Raw genomic sequence first — 21,931 nt, forward strand, 5'->3', positions numbered from 1 at the left:
GGGATGTCTCGGAGCAGGAGGGGGATGTCTCGGAGCAGGAGGGGGATGTCTCGGAGCAGGAGGGAGCAGGAGGGGGATGTCTCGGAGCAGGAGGGGGATGTCTCGGAGCAGGAGGGGGATGTCTCGGAGCAGGAGGGAGCAGGAGGGGGATGTCTCGGAGCAGGAGGGGGATGTCTCGGAGCAGGAGGGGGATGTCTCGGAGCAGGAGGGGGATGTCTCGGAGCAGGAGGGGGATGTCTCGGAGCAGGAGGGAGCAGGAGGGGGATGTCTCGGAGCAGGAGGGGGATGTCTCGGAGCAGGAGGGAGCAGGAGGGGGATGTCTCGGAGCAGGAGGACGATGTCTCGGAGCAGGAGGGAGCAGGAGGGGGATGTCTCGGAGCAGGAGGGGGATGTCTCGGAGCAGGAGGGAGCAGGAGGGGGATGTCTCGGAGCAGGAGGACGATGTCTCGGAGCAGGAGGGAGCAGGAGGGGGATGTCTCGGAGCAGGAGGGGGATGTCTCGGAGCAGGAGGGGGATGTCTCGGAGCAGGAGGGAGCAGGAGGGGGATGTCTCGGAGCAGGAGGACGATGTCTCGGAGCAGGAGGGGGATGTCTCGGAGCAGGAGGGGGATGTCTCGGAGCAGGAGGGGGATGTCTCGGAGCAGGAGGGGGGATGTCTCGGAGCAGGAGGGGGATGTCTCGGAGCAGGAGGGAGCAGGAGGGGAGCGATGTCTCGGAGCAGGAGGGGGATGTCTCGGAGCGGGAGGACGATGTCTCGGAGCGGGAGGGGGATGTCTCGGAGCGGGAGGGGGATGTCTCGGAGCGGGAGGGGGATGTCTCGGAGCAGAGGGGGATGTCTCGGAGCAGGAGGGGGATGTCTCGGAGCAGGAGGGGGATGTCTCGGAGCAGGAGGGGGATGTCTCGGAGCAGGAGGGGGATGTCTCGGAGCAGGAGGGAGCAGGAGGGGGATGTCTCGGAGCAGGAGGGGGATGTCTCGGAGCAGGAGGGGGATGTCTCGGAGCAGAGGGGGATGTCTCGGAGCAGGAGGGGGATGTCTCGGAGCAGGAGGGGGATGTCTCGGAGCAGGAGGGGGATGTCTCGGAGCAGGAGGGAGCAGGAGGGGGATGTCTCGGAGCAGGAGGGGGATGTCTCGGAGCAGGAGGGAGCAGGAGGGGGATGTCTCGGAGCAGGAGGTGGATGTCTCGGAGCAGGAGGGGGATGTCTCGGAGCAGGAGGGAGCAGGAGGGGGATGTCTCGGAGCAGGAGGGGGATGTCTCGGAGCAGGAGGGGGATGTCTCGGAGCAGGAGGGAGCAGGAGGGGGATGTCTCGGAGCAGGAGGGGGATGTCTCGGAGCAGGAGGGGGATGTCTCGGAGCAGGAGGGGGATGTCTCGGAGCAGGAGGGGGATGTCTCGGAGCAGGAGGGAGCAGGAGGGGGATGTCTCGGAGCAGGAGGGGGATGTCTCGGAGCAGGAGGGAGCAGGAGGGGGATGTCTCGGAGCAGGAGGACGATGTCTCGGAGCAGGAGGGAGCAGGAGGGGGATGTCTCGGAGCAGGAGGGGGATGTCTCGGAGCAGGAGGGAGCAGGAGGGGGATGTCTCGGAGCAGGAGGACGATGTCTCGGAGCAGGAGGGGGATGTCTCGGAGCAGGAGGGGGATGTCTCGGAGCAGGAGGGGGATGTCTCGGAGCAGGAGGGGGATGTCTCGGAGCAGGAGGGGGGATGTCTCGGAGCAGGAGGGGGATGTCTCGGAGCAGGAGGGAGCAGGAGGGGAGCGATGTCTCGGAGCAGGAGGGGGATGTCTCGGAGCGGGAGGACGATGTCTCGGAGCGGGAGGGGGATGTCTCGGAGCGGGAGGGGGATGTCTCGGAGCGGGAGGGGGATGTCTCGGAGCGGGAGGGGGATGTCTCGGAGCAGGAGGGCGATGTCTCGGAGCAGGAGGGGGATGTCTCGGAGCAGGAGGGGGATGTCTCGGAGCAGGAGGGGGATGTCTCGGAGCAGGAGGGGGATGTCTCGGAGCAGGAGGGGGATGTCTCGGAGCAGGAGGGGGATGTCTCGGAGCAGGAGGGGGATGTCTCGGAGCAGGAGGACGATGTCTCGGAGCAGGAGGGGGATGTCTCGGAGCAGGTGGGCGATGTCTCGGAGCAGGAGGACGATGTCTCGGAGCAGGAGGGAGCAGGAGGGGGATGTCTCGGAGCAGGTGGGCGATGTCTCGGAGCAGGAGGGGGATGTCTCGGAGCAGGACGGAGCAGGAGGGAGATGTCTCGGAGCAGGAGGGAGATGTCTCGGAGCAGGAGGACGATGTCTCGGAGCAGGAGGGAGCAGGAGGGGGATGTCTCGGAGCAGGAGGGGGATGTCTCGGAGCAGGAGGGGGATGTCTCGGAGCAGGAGGGGGATGTCTCGGAGCAGGTGGGCGATGTCTCGGAGCAGGAGGGCGATGTCTCGGAGCAGGAGGACGATGTCTCGGAGCAGGAGGGGGATGTCTCGGAGCAGGAGGGGGATGTCTCGGAGAAGGAGGGGGATGTCTCGGAGCAGGAGGGAGCAGGAGGGGGATGTCTCGGAGCAGGAGGGGGATGTCTCGGAGCAGGAGGGGGATGTCTCGGAGCAGGAGGACGATGTCTCGGAGCAGGAGGGGGATGTCTCGGAGCAGGAGGGGGATGTCTCGGAGCAGGAGGGGGATGTCTCGGAGCAGGAGGGGGATGTCTCGGAGCGGGAGGGGGATGTCTCGGAGCGGGAGGGGGATGTCTCGGAGCAGGAGGACGATGTCTCGGAGCAGGAGGGGGATGTCTCGGAGCAGGAGGGGGATGTCTCGGAGCAGGAGGGGGATGTCTCGGAGCAGGAGGGGGATGTCTCGGAGCAGGAGGGGGATGTCTCGGAGCAGGAGGGGGATGTCTCGGAGCAGAGGGGGATGTCTCGGAGCAGGAGGGGGATGTCTCGGAGCAGGAGGGGGGATGTCTCGGAGCAGGAGGGGGATGTCTCGGAGCAGAGGGGGATGTCTCGGAGCAGGAGGGGGATGTCTCGGAGCAGGAGGGGGGATGTCTCGGAGCAGGAGGGGGATGTCTCGGAGCAGGAGGGGGATGTCTCGGAGCAGGAGGGCGATGTCTCGGAGCAGGAGGGGGATGTCTCGGAGCAGGAGGGGGATGTCTCGGAGCAGGAGGGAGATGTCTCGGAGCAGGAGGGGGATGTCTCGGAGCAGGAGGGGGATGTCTCGGAGCAGGGGGGGATGTCTCGGAGCAGGAGGGGGATGTCTCGGAGCAGGAGGGGGATGTCTCGGAGCAGGAGGGGGATGTCTCGGAGCAGGAGGGGGATGTCTCGGAGCAGGAGGGAGCAGGAGGGGGATGTCTCGGAGCAGGAGGGAGCAGGAGGGGGATGTCTCGGAGCAGGAGGGGGATGTCTCGGAGCAGGAGGGGGATGTCTCGGAGCAGGAGGGGGATGTCTCGGAGCAGGAGGGGGATGTCTCGGAGCAGAGGGGGATGTCTCGGAGCAGGAGGGGGATGTCTCGGAGCAGGAGGGGGATGTCTCGGAGCAGGAGGGGGATGTCTCGGAGCAGGAGGGGGATGTCTCGGAGCAGGAGGGAGCAGGAGGGGGATGTCTCGGAGCAGGAGGGGGATGTCTCGGAGCAGGAGGGAGCAGGAGGGGGATGTCTCGGAGCAGGAGGGGGATGTCTCGGAGCAGGTGGGCGATGTCTCGGAGCAGGAGGGGGATGTCTCGGAGCAGGAGGGGGATGTCTCGGAGCAGGAGGGGGATGTCTCTGAGCAGGAGGGGGATGTCTCGGAGCAGGAGGGAGCAGGAGGGGGATGTCTCGGAGCAGGAGGGAGCAGGAGGGGGATGTCTCGGAGCAGGAGGGAGCAGGAGGGGGGATGTCTCGGAGCAGGAGGGGGATGTCTCGGAGCAGGAGGGAGCAGGAGGGGGATGTCTCGGAGCAGGAGGGAGCAGGAGGGGGATGTCTCGGAGCAGGAGGGGGATGTCTCGGAGCAGGAGGGGGAAGTCTCGGAGCAGGAGGGGGATGTCTCGGAGCAGAGGGGGATGTCTCGGAGCAGGAGGGGGATGTCTCGGAGCAGGAGGGGGATGTCTCGGAGCAGGAGGGGGATGTCTCCGAGCAGGAGGGAGCAGGAGGGGGATGTCTCGGAGCAGGAGGGGGATGTCTCGGAGCAGGAGGGAGCAGGAGGGGGATGTCTCGGAGCAGGAGGGGGATGTCTCGGAGCAGGAGGGAGCAGGAGGGGGATGTCTCGGAGCAGGAGGGGGATGTCTCGGAGCAGGAGGGAGCAGGAGGGGGATGTCTCGGAGCAGGAGGGAGCAGGAGGGGGATGTCTCGGAGCAGGAGGGGGATGTCTCGGAGCAGGAGGGGGATGTCTCGGAGCAGAGGGGGATGTCTCGGAGCAGGAGGGGGATGTCTCGGAGCAGGAGGGGGATGTCTCGGAGCAGGTGGGGGATGTCTCGGAGCAGGAGGGAGCAGGAGGGGGATGTCTCGGAGCAGGAGGGGGATGTCTCGGAGCAGGAGGGAGCAGGAGGGGGATGTCTCGGAGCAGGAGGGGGATGTCTCGGAGCAGGAGGGGGATGTCTCGGAGCAGGAGGGAGCAGGAGGGGGATGTCTCGGAGCAGGAGGGGGATGTCTCGGAGCAGGAGGGGGATGTCTCGGAGCAGGAGGGAGCAGGAGGGGGATGTCTCGGAGCAGGAGGGGGATGTCTCGGAGCAGGAGGGGGATGTCTCGGAGCAGGAGGGAGCAGGAGGGGGATGTCTCGGAGCAGGAGGGGGATGTCTCGGAGCAGGAGGGGGATGTCTCGGAGCAGGAGGGGGATGTCTCGGAGCAGGAGGGAGCAGGAGGGGGATGTCTCGGAGCAGGAGGGGGATGTCTCGGAGCAGGAGGGAGCAGGAGGGGGATGTCTCGGAGCAGGAGGACGATGTCTCGGAGCAGGAGGGAGCAGGAGGGGGATGTCTCGGAGCAGGAGGGGGATGTCTCGGAGCAGGAGGGAGCAGGAGGGGGATGTCTCGGAGCAGGAGGACGATGTCTCGGAGCAGGAGGGAGCAGGAGGGGGATGTCTCGGAGCAGGAGGGGGATGTCTCGGAGCAGGAGGGGGATGTCTCGGAGCAGGAGGGAGCAGGAGGGGGATGTCTCGGAGCAGGAGGACGATGTCTCGGAGCAGGAGGGGGATGTCTCGGAGCAGGAGGGGGATGTCTCGGAGCAGGAGGGGGATGTCTCGGAGCAGGAGGGGGATGTCTCGGAGCAGGAGGGGGGATGTCTCGGAGCAGGAGGGGGATGTCTCGGAGCAGGAGGGAGCAGGAGGGGAGCGATGTCTCGGAGCAGGAGGGGGATGTCTCGGAGCGGGAGGACGATGTCTCGGAGCGGGAGGGGGATGTCTCGGAGCGGGAGGGGGATGTCTCGGAGCGGGAGGGGGATGTCTCGGAGCGGGAGGGGGATGTCTCGGAGCAGGAGGGGGATGTCTCGGAGCAGGAGGACGATGTCTCGGAGCAGGAGGGGGATGTCTCGGAGCAGGAGGGGGATGTCTCGGAGCAGGAGGGGGATGTCTCGGAGCAGGAGGGGGATGTCTCGGAGCAGGAGGGGGATGTCTCGGAGCAGGAGGGGGATGTCTCGGAGCAGGAGGGGGATGTCTCGGAGCAGGAGGGGGATGTCTCGGAGCAGGAGGACGATGTCTCGGAGCAGGAGGGGGATGTCTCGGAGCAGGAGGACGATGTCTCGGAGCAGGAGGGGGATGTCTCGGAGCAGGAGGACGATGTCTCGGAGCAGGTGGGGGATGTCTCGGAGCAGGTGGGCGATGTCTCGGAGCAGGAGGGGGATGTCTCGGAGCAGGAGGGGGATGTCTCGGAGCAGGAGGGGGATGTCTCGGAGCAGGTGGGCGATGTCTCGGAGCAGAGGGGGATGTCTCGGAGCAGGAGGGGGATGTCTCGGAGCAGGAGGGGGATGTCTCGGAGCAGAGGGGGATGTCTCGGAGCAGGAGGGGGATGTCTCGGAGCAGGAGGGGGATGTCTCGGAGCAGGAGGGGGATGTCTCGGAGCAGGAGGGGGATGTCTCGGAGCAGGAGGGGGATGTCTCGGAGCAGGAGGGGGATGTCTCAGAGCAGAGGGCGCTCTTGGCGCTGAGAGCTCTGCTTAGGAACCCTTGCAGAAAACTGCTTCCATCATAAATATCTGCCCTAACACACGTACTACCTGACACCCATGGAAATATCCCTGGTGGGTACAGTTTCCAGACTCTTCCTTTCCTATTCCCTTCAGGTTAAATACTGGAGACACGACGACAGGGAAGACAATGCCAGGAAAATACGAACATTCGGAAATCAGACATCAACCAAAATCACCCACTTGCAGGGCAGTGAGCTGTACCACTTAGCGGTCAGGGCCTACAACACCGCCGGGGCGGGCCCGTCCAGTGCCACCGTCAACGTGACAACCAGAAAGCCTCGTAAGAACCGCCTTGCTCGGAGATAGTCCAGGGGTTCCTCAAACCCCCCCCCCCGTTCCTGCCCCCGCCCTGCCTCCCTGTGATCACATGCACACTCATTGTATCGTTCTGTGGGGTCAAGTCTCCCTCGGCGTTTTAACGGAAACTTTCTGTCCACTGGAGAGAACACATTTCCCCTGAGGACAGTCAGATAAATGTTATTGTCCTCAGCGGGAAGGACTACTTCCTCTTTCCGCTCTAAATGGTAGGCGACCGGCTGAGTCTGTCTCCGTAGGCGGTGCTGCGTGTCCTCGGGTTTTAGGGACCTTCCGTGAGGACATGTTCATGCCGTCGCCCGTTAAACGGCCCCCGCTCTGGAATTCTAGTGGGGAGATGTTCCTCAGAGTCCGTGGGGATTTAATGATCCGTGACGTTGTTTATCTTCATTTTTCTTTTCTCTAGCGCCGAGTCAACCCCCCGGAAACATCATATGGAATTCATCCGACTCCAAAATCATCCTGAACTGGGACCAGGTGAAGGCGTTGGAAAACGAGTCAGAAGTCCAAGGCTACAAGGTGGGTGGTGTCTGCTCCGCGAACGTTGGTTGTTCGAGGGGATGGTCCCTTCCCATGCAGGAGGGGAACCTGGCCCCACCGTTCCTGACCACGCTCTCCCGGACTCCGGGGTCTCTGCCCCCCTGTGTTTTGATAAACGGTTTGTGGTCACGGGCCAGGATTTGGGGCGCCATCGAAAGGAGGCTCGGGCAGAGTCGGCTGGAAATGGGTAGAGACCCTGAGGCTGGGTCGGCGGAGAGTCGTGAGGAGCCGTGTTCCCAAGGTCTCTGCACTCAGCTTTGTTCTGTGCTCGTCTCAGCTGTGTTTTTTTCCCAGATCAACAACAGTGATCGCTCGGTGTTTCTAACAGTTACTCATTTCTGCTCATGCCCTCGAGTTAGGAAGGCATACTTACGGAGAAAGAAGAAAGGGTTTTGCGTTCCCCCCCAAAAAAAAAAAATTCATTTGCCTGATCTCATAAATATTAGCCTGACTTTAAAGAGCTAGAAAAGAAGATGGAGGCTCTGGCTGGTGGCTCAGTGGATAGAGCGTCGGCCTGGCATATGGACATCCTGCCCTGGTCAAGATGTGCAGGAGAAGCAGCCATCTGCTTCTCTTCCCCTCCTTCTCCTCACTTTTCTCTCTCTTCCTCTCTCTCTTCCCCTCCTTCAGCCAGTGGGTCCATTGGTTCAAGTGTGGCCCTGGTCTCTAAGGATAGCACCATTGGATTGCACTGGCATCAGGCACTAAAAATAGCTCGGTATTCAAGCATCGGCCCCAGACAAAGGTTGCCAGGTGGATCCTGGTTGGGGCACATATGGGAGTCTGTCTCACTATCTCCCCTCCTCTTACTTTACAAAAAAAGAAAAACTATATGGGCCTGGGTGTCACAGTTAGAAATAAACATCTGGTCAGTGTTTTCAGTTATCTGATTGCTGCCTAAGAAACAACCCTAAAACAAGGGGCTCAGACAAAAACATATCACGCGTCACGACTCTGTAAGCTGGACTGGACCCAAGTGGGCGGTTTTCTCAGGCGGGGAGGCTGAGATGCTTCTTCCCAAACCTCTGGCTCCCGGGACGGGGTGGTCAGCACCCCTCACTCTCCCCTGGGCCTCTCCGTGTGGACAGCCGGGCCTCCACACAGGCCGGTGAGTTCAGGGTCTCCACGCAGAGGAAGCCGCACAGCCCATCCTCTCCGAGACGACGGGCGGAACCGGCCCCGGGCTGGCCGGTCAGGTCCAGCAAGGGCGGGACATCGAGGCTCCCCCTCTGTGCGCAGTGGCCGGTACACAGGAGAGGCACCAGCCGGACACACGTGCAGACCAGACCACAGCACGCACAGAGAGGACGTTGACCTGGAGGCCGCTGCAAAAAAAAAAAAATGTGTGAGAGAGGAAGGTAGGAACCCAGGACGTCTCACTGGAGGACCAGGGACTCCCAGAGGCAGGAGGGCCACTTCGGAGCACTAGAGGGCTGTGGGACAGTGGCTGGAACTGGGCCCCACGCTTCTCAGGCGTAAAACTGGCCCGAGACTGAAAGCAGAGTGGAGACCAACGTCGGCGCACTTTCCCTCGCCAGGAGCCAGAGCTCGGCCACGACGGACAGAGCCCAGAGGACAGAGCCCAGAGGACAGAGCCCAGAGGACACAGCCCAGAGGACACAGCCCAGAGGACCGAGCCCAGAGGACACAGCCCAGAGGACACAGCCCAGAGGGCAGAGCCCAGAGGACACAGCCCAGAGGACACAGCCCAGAGGAAACAGCCCAGAGGACACAGCCCAGAGGGCAGAACCCAGAGGACACAGCCCAGAGGACACAGCCCAGAAGACAGAGCCCAGAGGAGGACACAGCCCAGAGGACAGAGCCCAGAGGACACAGCCCAGAGGGCAGAGCCCAGAGGAGGACACAGCCCAGAGGACAGAGCCCAGAGGACACAGCCCAGAGGACAGAGCCCAGAGGACACAGCCCAGAGGACACAGCCCAGAGGGCAGAGCCCAGAGGACACAGCCCAGAGGACACAGCCCAGAGGACAGAGCCCAGAGGACATGTCACGAGGAAATGTCTAACCCGAGCCTTCTGAGGAGTGCAGTCATCGGGCTACGTATGTGGTCCATGTGCTTGATGGCCGGTGGTTTTATGTTAATCCTTCAAAAGAAAAGTAAATTGCAAGGCTTCTTTTTAATGAGCTGTCCATAGACGTCATTATAAAAATTTTTTTTATAAAGCTATGATCCTGCAATGTGTTCAAGTAGAAGACTAGAGAAGTCAGAAGTTTCGGGAGTTGTGGGAAAATGGTTCTCAGCTGCCACCGAGGACCCTTAGGGGACACGTCCAGCATGTGAGTGGACCGTGAGGACCTGACCACGAGGTCACGCGGGTGGAGGGAGGGGGCAGGGTGGGAGCCACGGGCAGCGAGAGCGTGGACCCTCTCCGCCCACCGCCTGGTCACTCTGCGGACAGAGGCACAGGGACTCCAGCACGCCAAGAGATGGCAGAAACCTTCCATGTCAACACGCTGACCGCTCATCCAGTTTTGTTTTAACTCTTGAACAGCCTTTGAGGCCATGCAGTGCCGGCCAAACCGGATGGGTTCGCAGCTGCTTCCAGCCCGAGGGGCTGCCGGCGGGCGGCCTCCTTCCTGCACAGAGATGTTGGGAGGAGCAGGCGGGGAGAGCCGCCTGGCCCTGGTTGAAGAACACGGACCGCGGGGCAGTCGCTGGCCCAGCGCTGACACTGGGAGCTGATGCCGTAGGTGGTGGTCCCTGGGCGCTAGGATTGGAGAGCGTTTCAGAAAGCCCTCCCTGCCGGGCCGTCCCCTCAGCCACGAGGCGCAGTGACCCGTGTTCCGCAGGGAGACACAGTCACCAAGGACTCATCATCTTCCTGGGTCTTTTGAGAAACTCTCCCGGGAGGGTCTGAGGGGACACAGCCTGGAGCCACGGGAGCCCTGGTTCCGGTTCTCTGTGGGCTGTGGCACTGGAGGTCCAGCACGGCCTCCCTGCGGCTGCACCCGCTCTTTCAGCGAGACGTGTTCTAGTACCTTCACTTTCTCTGGGCCTCTGCGTCTCTGGCCTTGCTCCCTGGGACAGCCTTCCTCACTCCCACGTCCGTGACTGGCCACGCATTCTTCCAGCGGGGGTCGACGCCTTCCCTAGCGGCCAGAGCTCTCTCCTCGAGCCAGACGGTTAAAGGAACGTTGTACCATCTTGAGGGATTGTCATTGGCCGATGGCCTGCTATAAACCCCCAGATGGGGTCCTCGGAGAACAGTGCCTGCCCCATCGCCATCGCGTCTCCAGACCAGGACAGGGTCTGGCTGTGTTAGGAGGGGGGAGGCCTCATGTCCTGCTCTGCGGGAAGTAACGTGAGAGGGTCCGTCCCACCCGTCTCCCTCGGGACGGGCGAGGCGTGGGGTTGGCTAGGCTGCTAGGCGGAAGACGGGAGGGGGGGCCGAGGGGAACGAAGACGGGACAGGAGGCCAGCGCGGAGACAGACCTTGGCGACTCTGTCTGACCTCGGCCGGGCCGGCCCCGCGTGGAGCAGACGCAGGAGCGAGCTGAGCTGAGCTGAGCTGAGCTGAGCCGAGCCGGTCTAAGCAGACCACAGGAGGACAGGACGGGGAGAGTGCCGGGGGAATGCTTCCGCCCAGCCTCCGTGGGTGCCCATTGGAAGAGAGAACAAATGTAGAACGCTTCAGGCGTCCCTGGGCAGGGGCACAAGTCCCTGAGCGAACTTCTACCTGGGGTTTAAGGTCCTGTTCAAGCTGGTGATGAGCAGAAGGGAGGGCGGGAGGGAGGGAGGGAGGGAGGGAGAGAGGGCGGGAGGGAGGGAGGGAGGGAGGGAGGGAGGGAGGGAGGGAGGGAGGGACACAGAACGTGAGCGGGCTGGACCGCCCGGAGACCATGCCGTCAAGTCTCGCATTCCATGGATGTGATGCCCACGCCCAGGAGTGGAGGGGCAGGTGCCTTCAGCTTCCCCAGGTTGTAGGTGGCTGTCTCCAAGCTGACGTCCGTCCGCCTCGGTGAACCGGGGCTGGAAGATGACAGGCGTTTTTGCAAGGAGAGCGGGGGACCGCGTTTTATGTATTTGCTGGCTCCGTGGCTCCCCTGCCCTCTCTCAGGGGAGCGGTCAGTGAGGTCGTCTTGGGCAGGGGGAGGAGCAGGGACGCAGGTCAAGACAGACACAGGGCACCCACCTCCCCGCTGTGTCCCGCTGGGCTTGGAATAGGGTCGGGGACACCGCGTTTATTTCTGTAGAAATTAGAAGAAAACACATCACAGCCAGAGAGGCCGGGCCCTTTCCGGGTCAGAGCAGCCAATCGGATGATGTAACCTATGTCGGTGACCCTGCCATCTCCAACGTCACACGACTGATCAGCAGGGGTGATCAAAGGGCTGTTTTCGTGTTGTTCTGTTTCCTGAAAGCGATTCTCTTGGATTTATAGCTGAAACTCGCTGAACTCTCGGTGCTCTGACAGGGACCCCAGGTAGATCACAGAGGCAAGTTATTCCTCAAAGCCAGGTGTGCCTCTGCGTCCCGTCAGTCAGTCCGCGTGGCCGGGCCCGGGGGGCAGGGGGGAGGCGCTCTGACAGTGCCGAAGGCACCTGAGGATGTTGGGGAGCCTGGTCCTCTACAACAGCAGATTTCCACGGGCGGGTGGTCAGGGGACACCGGTGAATCTCTCCTCTGTAAGGAAATGGTGTCCCCACCTTGTACCGGCGGGACGTAGATGGATGTGACCACGTGCTGGGGAACAGGCGGGACCTGGACCGTTTTTAAAGGAATTTCATTTGTGTTTGGTTGTTCTTGCAATAGAAGGGCGACCCTATGTCTCCAACCTCAGCCGATCAGAATTCACAGCAAGCAGGTCTTCGGGAAAGAGGAACTCACCTTTTGTTTCTCAGAATGTGTCCCTGCACCAGGGACAATGGCCTTATCCGGGAGCGTGTCACAGATGCAGACTCTCAAGTCCACCCGAGACTTCCTGAATCAGAAACTCGGGTGGGGACGGCTGCCTGCGTTTTCACAAACCCTTCTGGGGGGGGGTTCTGATGCGGGGTCCACAGAGCTAACCCGGGATGCCCAGACCACCCTCTCTTCACCCGAAGATCGTATTAAAAACATCACTGCTGCCCTGGCCTGTTGGCTCAGTGGTAGAGCATCGGCCCCGCATGTAGAGGTCCCGGTTTGATTCCCGGCCAGGGCACACAGGAGAGGCGCCCATCTGCTTCTCCGCCCCTCCCCCTCTCCTTCCTCTCTGTCTCTCTCTTCCCCTCCCGCAGCCAAGGCTCCATTGGAGCAGAGTTGGCCCGGGCGCTGAGGATGGCTCTGTGGCCTCTGCCTCAGGCGCTAGAGTGGCTCTGGTTGCAACATGGCGACGCCCCAGATGGGCAGAGCGTCGCCCCCTGGTGGGCGTGCCGGGTGGATCCCGGTCGGGCGCATGCGGGAGTCTGTCTGACTGCCTCCCCATTTCCAGCTTCAGAAAAATACAAAAACAAACAAAAAAACATCGCTGCCTGGGGTCCTCCATGTGCACAGTGTGACTCGGGGCTGCCGGAGCACAGCCAGCACAGGGGGCTCTGTGGTGGGGGACTGTCCTTGGCGTCACAGGGTGTTTCCCTGGCCTGTGTCCCCGGGAGGCAAGATTGCCCCCTCCAGTTGAGCACTCCTGGGCCAGAGCCTCAGCATCCTGCAGGCTCCCCAAGTGCTCCGAAGCCAGACCCGAGAACCGTGATCTCACCAGTCAGTCGTTTTCATCATTGGGGGGGATGGATGGAGGGGTGTTCCATGGTTTGAGTCTCGTTTAGAAACCTTCGTCCCGCCATGCGGCTGTTGGGGAGGGAGCTCTCTGGGCCTGGGTTTCCCCTTCCATGGGAAGGCACAGTCATGCCCATCTCGGTCGTTGAGACGGTGAAACCTGGAGAGGGGACCAAGCTCTCGGCAACATCCAGAGCGTGGGGGGGGGAGCATTGTCCTCACCCTCATTTGCTTCCAGAAAGGCGGGCGCCCCCGGCCGGCCTCGCGTCTGGTCCCCAGTGGCGCGGAGAAGAATCAAGTGGGCAGTGCCGGGCGGGCTCCGGGAGAGCTGGGGTCCCAGGTCTCCACACAGACGCCACTGTGTCCCTGACGTTGAGCATCAGGAAGCCCCCAGCCCAGACTCACGGCAGGACAGGGGGTGGTAGGAAGGGAAGCCAGGAGGTCACAAGCCACGGACACTTCCACAGTGACAGTGACCGCCACCTCCCTCCCGCGTGTCACGCAGCTCATAGAGGGCTCCGAGGTGGGGGCGCTCTGGCCTGCCAGAGCCCCTGCCCAGGCGCCGACGTGCCCCATCTCCCTGGGGTCCGTGGCAGCAATCCCACGTCACACCTGCTCTGTGCTCCAGCCTTTGCCGAGTGCCGGCCGCCTCCAGTTCCCCCGAGCCCTTCCTGGCACCGTGTGCACCCGCTTCCTGGGAGCCGGGCCCTTCCTAGCACCGTGTGCACCCGCTCCCTGGGAGCTGGGAGCTGGGCCCTTCCTAGCGCCGTGTGCACCCGCTTCCTGGGAGCCGGGCCCTTCCTGGCACCGTGTGCACCCGCTTCCTGGGGGCCGGGCCCTTCCTAGCACCGTGTGCACCAGCTCCCTGGGAGCTGGGGGCCGGGCCCTTCCTGGCACCGTGTGCACCCGCTCCCTGGGAGCCGGGCCCTTCCTAGCACCGTGTGCACCCGCTTCCTGGGGGCCGGGCCCTTCCTGGCACCGTGTGCACCCGCTCCCTGGGAGCCGGGCCCTTCCTAGCACCGTGTGCACCCGCTTCCTGGGGGCCGGGCCCTTCCTGGCACCGTGTCCACCCGCTTCCTGGGAGCCGGGCCCCTCCTCAGGGTCAATTCCTGGGTGGTCCTGAAAACCCCTGCAAGGCGGTTGTGGTCGTGCCATTTCACAGGCGAGGGGAACGAGGCTCAGAGAGGTCAATGAAGTGGGCCACGGACACACAGCAACCACGTCCCCTCTGATGCCAAAGCCCCTCGGGGGTCACTGAGCTGCAGCTGTCCTCAGAGAGGCAGTCACTTCCCCAGGTTCTCACGGAGCCTTCCACGGGCGACGGGAGGCCACCCCGCACGTGGGCATCCTCACGCCACCTGCCAGCCCTTGCTGTGGACCTCCTTTACAGTCACCTCACGGGGGACAGGCAGAGACAGGCACGCCCCGGTCGGCATGTGAGCCTCCCAGGGGCGTGAGGGCAGCCTGGCCGCCTCCGTGTCCCCGCAAGGCATGGGGGGGGCCAGCGGGGAGCATGAAAGAACGCTCCCTCCACCGCTGGAGCCTGTGTGAGGAGCACGGCAGGTGGCACGGGTCCCTTCCATCTTGGCAGGTCCTGTACAGGTGGAGCAGGCAGAGCAGCACATCGGTCATCGAAACCAACAGGACTTCTGTGGAGCTGTCCCTGCCCTTAGAGGAAGACTACATCGTCGAGATCCGGCCCATCAGCGACGGGGGTGACGGCAGCGCCAGCGAGCAAATCCGAATCCCAAAGATAACAAGTAAGAACGCCGGGCCCCTCCCCTCCCCTTCCCTCCCCTTCCCCTCCCCTCCCCTCTCCCTCCCTTCCCCTCCCCTCCCCTCCCCCTCCCCTCCCCTCCCCCTCCTCTCCCCTCCCCTTCCCCTCCCCTCCCCTTCCCCCTCCCCTTCCCTCCCCCTCCCCTCCCCTTCCTCCTCCCCCTCCCCTCCCCTCCCCTTCCCTCCCCCTCCCCTTCCCTCCCCCTCCCCTTCTCCTTCTGCCTCCCCTCCCCCTCCCCCTCCCCCTCCCCTCCCCTCCTCTTCCCCCTCCCCCTCCCCCTCCTTGCCTGCCTTCTCTTAGGCGCTCTCCTGGGGAGTCATGGGGCTTCAGCACGGCTCCACCAGAGAGGAAGCCCTGTGACAAAAATGGACAGTGGTGGCGTGTGTCCCCCATCCCTGACCGCTGAGGTCTGCTGGTCACAGGTGGTTTCATGCAAAACACAGTCTGACTAGTTTTGACTGATTTAATCGTTAACCGGTCAGAAAACCAGATTAAAGCAGCCCCACATAGGCCGACCCGGTGGACCAGAGGCGGATTTAATGGCAGGAGCACCAGGCGCATGCCCTGGGCCCCAACTTCTGAAGGGCCCCCTGCGAAACCCCAACCTGACACTTTTTTCTAATGACACCCAGTTTGGTATCCTATGTGCCATATTAACATTCATAGTACATAATATTTTTTATTTGTTTATAAAGGTGGTAAACATGTATTTTTATTTTCCCTGTCTCTCTCTATATTTTTTTAAGAGGCCCACTATTTCCTTCTGCACCCGGGGCCTCCTCCAACCTTCACCCGCCTCTGAGGTGGACCCCTGTGGTTGTGCCTACAACAATCTAAAAAGTGTAACTTAGAAAATCAGAAGCAGGAGCAGAGGGTCTTAGGCTGTAGCCATCTGTCTCTAGTGACACAATGTATGTAATTCAGTGTCCTTGACGGAAGATAGGGAAACTTGACACTGTTAATTTTGATATGAGCATAAAGGCAGGTGTCTCTACATAGTCAAGATCATCTTTGTTTACAGAGAGTGCTGGATCCTGTGTGAGAACCCGGGGAGGGGCAAACGACTATTTCCCTGGCCGAGGATGGGACGCAGAGTTTATTCTTGTGTTACTTTTTATTAACAACTGTATTATGTGCCATACAGGGGGCTGTGAGGATGAGACACAGAGTTTATTCTTGTGTTACTTTTTTTTCTTTTTTTTTTTTTTGTATTTTTCTGAAGTTGGAAATGGGGCGGCAGTCAGACAGACTCCCGCATGCACCCGACCGGGATCCACCCGGCATGCCCACCAGGGGGCGATGCTCTGCCCATCTGGGGCATCGCTCTGTTGCAACCAGAGTCATTCTAGCGCCTGAGGCAGAGGCCATGGAGCCATCCTCAGCACCCGGGCCAACTTTGCTCCAATGGAGCCTTGGCTGCGAGAGGGGAAGAGAGAGACAGAGAGGAAGGAGAAGGGGAGGGGTGGAGAAGCAGATGGGCGCTTCTCTTGTGTGGCCTGTCCGGGAATCGAACCCGGGACTCCCGCACGCCAGGCTGACACTCTACCACTGAGCCAACAGGCCAGGGCCTCTTGTGTTACTTTTATTAATGACTGTAATATGTGCCATACAAGCAACTGTAAACCTACTTTTGTCCCACCTTGCCTTCACGTTCATTGTTGTTTCAAACTCTACATTTGCAAATACCTCAGCAGCGTATTTGTGTGTGTGTGCGTGTGTGTGTGGTTCTTGAGTGATTTCATTTATTTGAAAGGAAAACAAACAAACAAAGAAGAAAAACCCAGACTAGGCAAATCCATAGAGACAGAAGTCAGATTCGTGGCCGGCAGGGACTGACCGGGACAGTGGTGTGGGCTGTGGCTTCGTGGGACCCAGGGTTTCCGTCGTGGAGGGTAAGGGAGTTCTGGACCGGGACAGGACAGTGGTGCAGGTGGCCAGGAATGTAAGGCGTCGTCCTTCCTTGGCCTTTGGATTTCGTAAGGTTCATAAAGGCTGGAGGTTGACATGTTCAGGCCATCCGTGGAGAGAGACTGTTTTCAACCACGGACTAATCTTCACCACCGGGTCCTGAATGTCATCCCCTCTGCGAAGTCTCCATCACACTATTTTTCAGGTGTGGAAAGGGTCTTAGCGTGTCCTGCTGAGACACCGACTTATGGAGAAGTATCCTTGAGACGATTTTAATTGTGTCTGTGCCGTGGCGATGGCTCCAGTCATCCCAGGAGAAAAACGGCCGTTGGTCTCTGAGTCCTCCCGCATCCCTCCCGCGAGCTGGCATTCGGTTTGCGGTCTCTGCGCCCTCCCGCGTCCCTCCCGCGAGCTGGCATTCGGTTCGCGGTCTCTGCGCCCTCCCGCGTCCCTCCCGCGAGCTGGCATTCGGTTCGCGGTCTCTGCGCCCTCCCGCGAGCTGGCATTCGGTTCGCGGTCTCTGCGCCCTCCCGCGTCCCTCCCGCGAGCTGGCATTCGGTTCGTGGTCTCTGCGTCCCCCCGCGTCCCTCCCGTGAGGTGGCATTCGGTTCGCGGTCTCTGCGCCCTCCCGCGTCCCTCCCTCCCGTGAGCTGGCATTCGGTTTGTGTTTGCTGATGTTGACGATGGGACCGGGCCTGAGGTGGTAACCCTGGCCCCTCCGAGCCGTGCTCCGAGCTCGGGCGTGATTGCCAGCTCCCAGGTGGGATTTTTACAGATGGTCTCGCTTTTGCAGACAAACACTGAGACCGTTTTTATCTTTTAAAAATACCGACGAGCCTCGGACTCAACGCCTCACTGAACCGTCGGCTCTAACTTCTGCCAAAAGGGAACCTGAGTTGTGGGGAGAGGCTGCAGGGGTCCCCAGACTGCAAAACACAACGAGGTCAGGGTTTGCTCTGAGGGTCCGTGTGTCTCCCTTTCTTAACATCTGACCCCCACTTCCTCATCATGGCAAGGATTGGTTTTGGGTTGCTTTTTGTTTTGTTTGTTTGTTTGATTGTTTTGGTTAGGCTGACGGATGGTTCCTGGCTGAATTCATGACAAAATCATATTTTAAGCAATGACATTGGTATAGTTATTAGGTGATAAGGATGTAACTGTGAGTAAAACATGACTTCTCCCCCCCCACACCAGAGAGTTTCCATTCTGTTGTCAAAGATCTTGCCATCTTAATACCAAGGGATAGTTGGAAACCTCTCACTCTGGAAAGTGCAAGACCCATAAGAAAAATTTTTAGAAGGGTTGAGTTGTTTTCTGTTTGTTTGTTTTTAAAGGGATATATTTAGACAGCTACAGATCCTAATTCAGTTAATTACGCATCTCAGTCTCAGACAGGTGACTTTACTTCTGGGGGGAGGGGGCAGCACCCCCCTCTGTTAATGGTGTCTGAGTAATACCAGGTGCTCGCGGGATTTCTGCAGGAGCCGTCAAGGTGCCCTGGGCTCAGCACAACGGTAGCGTTCAAAAGCAAGCAGCGGTTTTTACCCAGCCGCCTCATTGATCTATGTCAGGGGTCCCCAAACTACTGCATGCGGCCCCCTGAGGCCATTTATCTGGCCCCACCGCACTTCCAGAAGGGGCACCTCTTTCATTGGTGGTCAGTGAGAGGAGCACATTGACCATCTCATTAGCCAAAAGCAGGCCCATAGTTCCCATTGAAATACTGGTCAGTTTGTTGATTTAAATTTACTTGTTCTTTATTTTAAATATTGTTTTTGTTCTTGTTTTGTTATTTTACTTTAAAATAAGATATGTGCAGTGTACATAGGGATTTGTTCATAGTTTTTTTTTTTTATAGTCCAGCCCTCCAACGGTCTGAGGGACAGTGAACTGGCCCCCTGTGTAAAAAGTTTGGGGACCCCTGATCTATATCCCGATCGTCACGAGTGGCGCTCACGATAACCAAGGCCCTGCTCCCCTGAGATGTGGACCCCCTCGTCCCACAAAAGCTGACATGGAGGTCCCGCAATGTCACATCACCTGCACCCAGGTCCCTAGCTAACTAGACAGTCAGGGAACTGGTGTCTGGGTGAGTCCCGTGGAATCGGCGCCTCGCTGCCCACGGCCCGGGAGCAGCACTGTCACATGACCGCCTTCTCCCTCCCTCGTGGCGGCCCGGGCGCGGCGCTGTCACGTGACCGCGTTCTCCCTCCCTCGTGGCGGCGCCGTCACGTGACCGCGTTCTCCCTCCCTCGTGGCGGCCCGGGCGCGGCGCCGTCACGTGACCGCGTTCTCCCTCCCTCGTGGCGGCGCCGTCACGTGACCGCGTTCTCCCTCCCTCGTGGCGGCCCGGGCGCGGCGCTGTCACGTGACCGCGTTCTCCCTCCCTCGTGGCGGCCCGGGCGCGGCGCTGTCACGTGACCGCGTTCTCCCTCCCTCGTGGAGTCCCCGGCGCGGCGCTGTCACGTGACTGCGTTCTCCCTCGTGGCGGCGCTGTCACGTGACCGCGTTCTCCCTCCCTCGTGGCGGCGCTGTCACGTGACCGCGTTCTCCCTCCCTTGTGGCCGCGCTGTCACGTGACCGCCTTCTCCCTCCCTCATGGCGGCCGGGGAGCGGCGCTGTCACGTGACCGCGTTCTCCCTCCCTCCTGGCGGCGCTGTCACGTGACCGCGTTCTCCCTCCCTCTCCGCAGACGCCTACGCCCGGGGCGCGGGGCCCTCCACCTCCAGCGCCTGCACGCTGTCGGCCATCAGCACCATCATGCTCTCGCTCACGGCCCGGTCCAGTTTATGACGAACGTGGTCCCCGCAGGACTTGCTGTTCGCGATGCTAGAAGCAACGTCTGGCGAGCGGTTTCGAAGACATCTGGCACTCAAGTAACGTCGTCGTTCGAGTATATCTTATCCTGGAAAACAAAAACAAAACAAACAAAAACACACACAAAACACCTGTCTCTCTGGCTCCTTTAGGAATGACATTCGGCAGAACTTCCTCAAAGCAGACCTAGCTTTGTCCGCGGTCTCCGGGAAAGGCCGCAGTGCACTGAAGACATCTGAAATACGATGTGACCAAAGCAGTTTACATACGTCCTTATATGCATATTTTTATTATAATATTTAGTGTTTTATAGAGTTTTTTAAAAGTTAACATGAAATGTAGATATTGATTTTTTTTTTCCTCCTCTGCTATAAAAAAAAAAAAAATGCAATGGGCCGCCCCCATCATACGATATATTGTTTGACACGGTTTCCTTTAGAGACAAAGAGCTTCATGAAGCTCCTCTCGGTAAAGAACATTACAGGTTACTTGTCCAGTTTCACAGGGAAGGGGCGGCAGGTCAGCGGGAGGCCTGGCCTGCGGCTCCAGTCCGATGGCTCTCGGTGACTCTTGGTGGCTCTCGGTGACTCTCGGGTCCTCCGACGTGGGCCGTACGTGTCCCGCCCCCGTGGTGAGAGGGCTGCTGTTCAGCCCGCCTTGAGGTCTTTTCAGGAATGACTGCAGTTTGAAAACCTGAGCCCCCTGTCCGAGGAGAGGTCCCCTGGTCCAGCCTCTCCTCCTCCGGACCCTCGCACGGCCCGTGGTCCATGGTGAGACCCTCTCTCTGTCCGCACGACTCAATCAGCATGGTCTCGGTAGCGGCATATTCCCTGAGGCATGGCGTTTGGAGTTACACATCCCGCAGTCACACGGGTCACCAATTCCTGTAGTCAACCGGTCTTTCAGATGCTGACAGGTCATTTTCCTCTCTCTCTCTCTCTCTCTCTCTCTCTCTCTCATTGTGTCTGTTTGAATGTACATTTTTTAAAACACAGGTAATTTCTCTGTTCACGGAATCATAGTTTCCTTCTCAGCCTTCCTTATGCAGAACGCGTGTGTCTCTCTAGTGACAGAGCCCTCCCTCCGTGCGAGTCCGACTCCCGTCTGGCGTTCCACAGATTTCTCCTCTTGCAGCAGATAAAGCTGCTGCTGCTGTTGCTGCAAAGAAGAAAAAAAAATTTCTCCCCCCTTGACGCTGTAGAAGAGCTTCGGGCAGAAACGGACGGTATCTCGAGGCTCCTCCAGTTTGGCCGCGGCAGCCTCCCTGCTTCCTAAGCTGTATCCTCCGAGTCTTAAAGTCACAATCACACGCTGGAAAAATGACAATAGCAACAACACCGTATTCTGATGACAGAACTATTTGTTATCATGGGGAGAGGGGGAGGAGCAAACCATGGGGTTTTGTAGCAAATACTAGTGGACCCGTGCACATATCTACCTATATATATATCTATATATATATATAAAGGCAACGATGTTTTCTATAGAAGTTTTCACACGTGACCACGCTGCCACCCTTTCCTTTCTCGAAAGCTCGAATTTGCCTGCGACGTGTCGTGTTTTGCTCACAGAAAACCCAAGTTCACTCGTTCAGCCTCGCGGCTCTATTTATCCCATCAGGTCCTGAGCAGGATGTGGCAACAACGCTCGGGTGGCGGCCGGAAAGGTACCGTCGGGATTTCCAGCCGCGTGGCTTCCTTCGTTTGAAATGGTTACTTCTTCCGTTCAGATACAACACAATTTAAAATCACACACACACACACACACACACACACACACACACACGAGAACAAAAAAAAACAATAGAATAAAATGAATGGAAAAAAAACATTAAAAAAGGACCCCCCCAGGGAGTCCCCGACCCCAGCTGTCAATGATTATTCAGCAGTGATCTAGCAAAGCCTCTGTAATCTTTTTTTTATAAAGGTATTGTTAATAAATATTCTGTCATTTGTAAAGAGACTTGTGTTCTGGGAGCATTCTTCCTGCCGGCCTGCCAGGGGACATGTGAGCTCACCCTGTGCTAGTCCAGAATCCGAGGTCCTAGACGGACTCAGGCGTCTCCAGCCAGGATCCAGAGCTAGAGGGACCCCCCCCCCCTCCACCCCCCGCCAGACGACTGCTCTGGAATGGACGACCTTGCCGATGCCATTTCAGATCCCACAAACAAATGTCCTGAAGGTCCCAGCAAAGTCTCCCGTAGATTCCCAGCGGAGGCTATCTGTTATTTGAAAGAAGGTTTTTTTTTTTTCCCCAACCCCGTGGTTAAAAAGGAGAAAAATCTAACCCTGAGCATCAAAAGCCCTTTTAGATATAAAAAAAAAATCTATGATAAGCAGTGAAGCTCGGACCCAGCCCCACGGAGCCCTCCCCGCCCCCCACCCCCACCCCCGGACCACGGCTTGCTCCCTGTGTCTCACCTCTTGTGCCTTTGGGTCGCACGGCTGCCCTTTCCTGCAATAACCCCTCTCCCACTCTTCCTTCTCCCCCTGCGTCCCCCCGATAATCCCGAGTGTCCTCGGAGGGGAAGCCTCCCCACACTCGGTCCCCTGGGAACTCGTCCTTGCTCTGCACGAGCTGCAGGCGGCCCCGTGACTCCCAGGCGTGCAGTGACGAATCAGGCCGTCCTTCAGGGAATCTCTTGTACTGTTCACCCTGCGTGTCCCCCTCCCTCCGTCCTGTATCCTCCTTGTCTGTATGTGAGCCTCATCTCCCCATCTAGATTGTGAGCTCCTCGGGGGCA

General features: G+C 59.9%; 1 protein-coding gene across 5 annotated transcripts in view; it reads left to right on the forward strand.

Annotated features, from left to right (window-relative positions):
• LOC136382110 (contactin-4) overlaps nucleotides 1–21,150 on the forward strand; it is an 813,951-nt gene extending 792,801 nt beyond the window's left edge. For all 5 annotated transcript variants that reach the window (XM_066351018.1, XM_066351022.1, XM_066351020.1 and 2 more), the window contains 4 exons: nucleotides 6,211–6,397; nucleotides 6,839–6,951; nucleotides 14,278–14,446; nucleotides 19,064–21,150. In XM_066351018.1, the coding sequence (XP_066207115.1) occupies nucleotides 6,211–6,397; nucleotides 6,839–6,951; nucleotides 14,278–14,446; nucleotides 19,064–19,164 (570 nt within the window). In that variant the 3' untranslated portion in view covers nucleotides 19,165–21,150. The remainder of the gene's footprint in view (nucleotides 1–6,210; nucleotides 6,398–6,838; nucleotides 6,952–14,277; nucleotides 14,447–19,063) is intronic.
• The last annotated feature ends 781 nt before the right edge of the window (nucleotides 21,151–21,931 follow it).

The sequence above is a fragment of the Saccopteryx leptura genome, chromosome 10, assembly GCF_036850995.1.
Source record: "Saccopteryx leptura isolate mSacLep1 chromosome 10, mSacLep1_pri_phased_curated, whole genome shotgun sequence".
Taxonomy (NCBI): domain Eukaryota; kingdom Metazoa; phylum Chordata; class Mammalia; order Chiroptera; family Emballonuridae; genus Saccopteryx; species Saccopteryx leptura.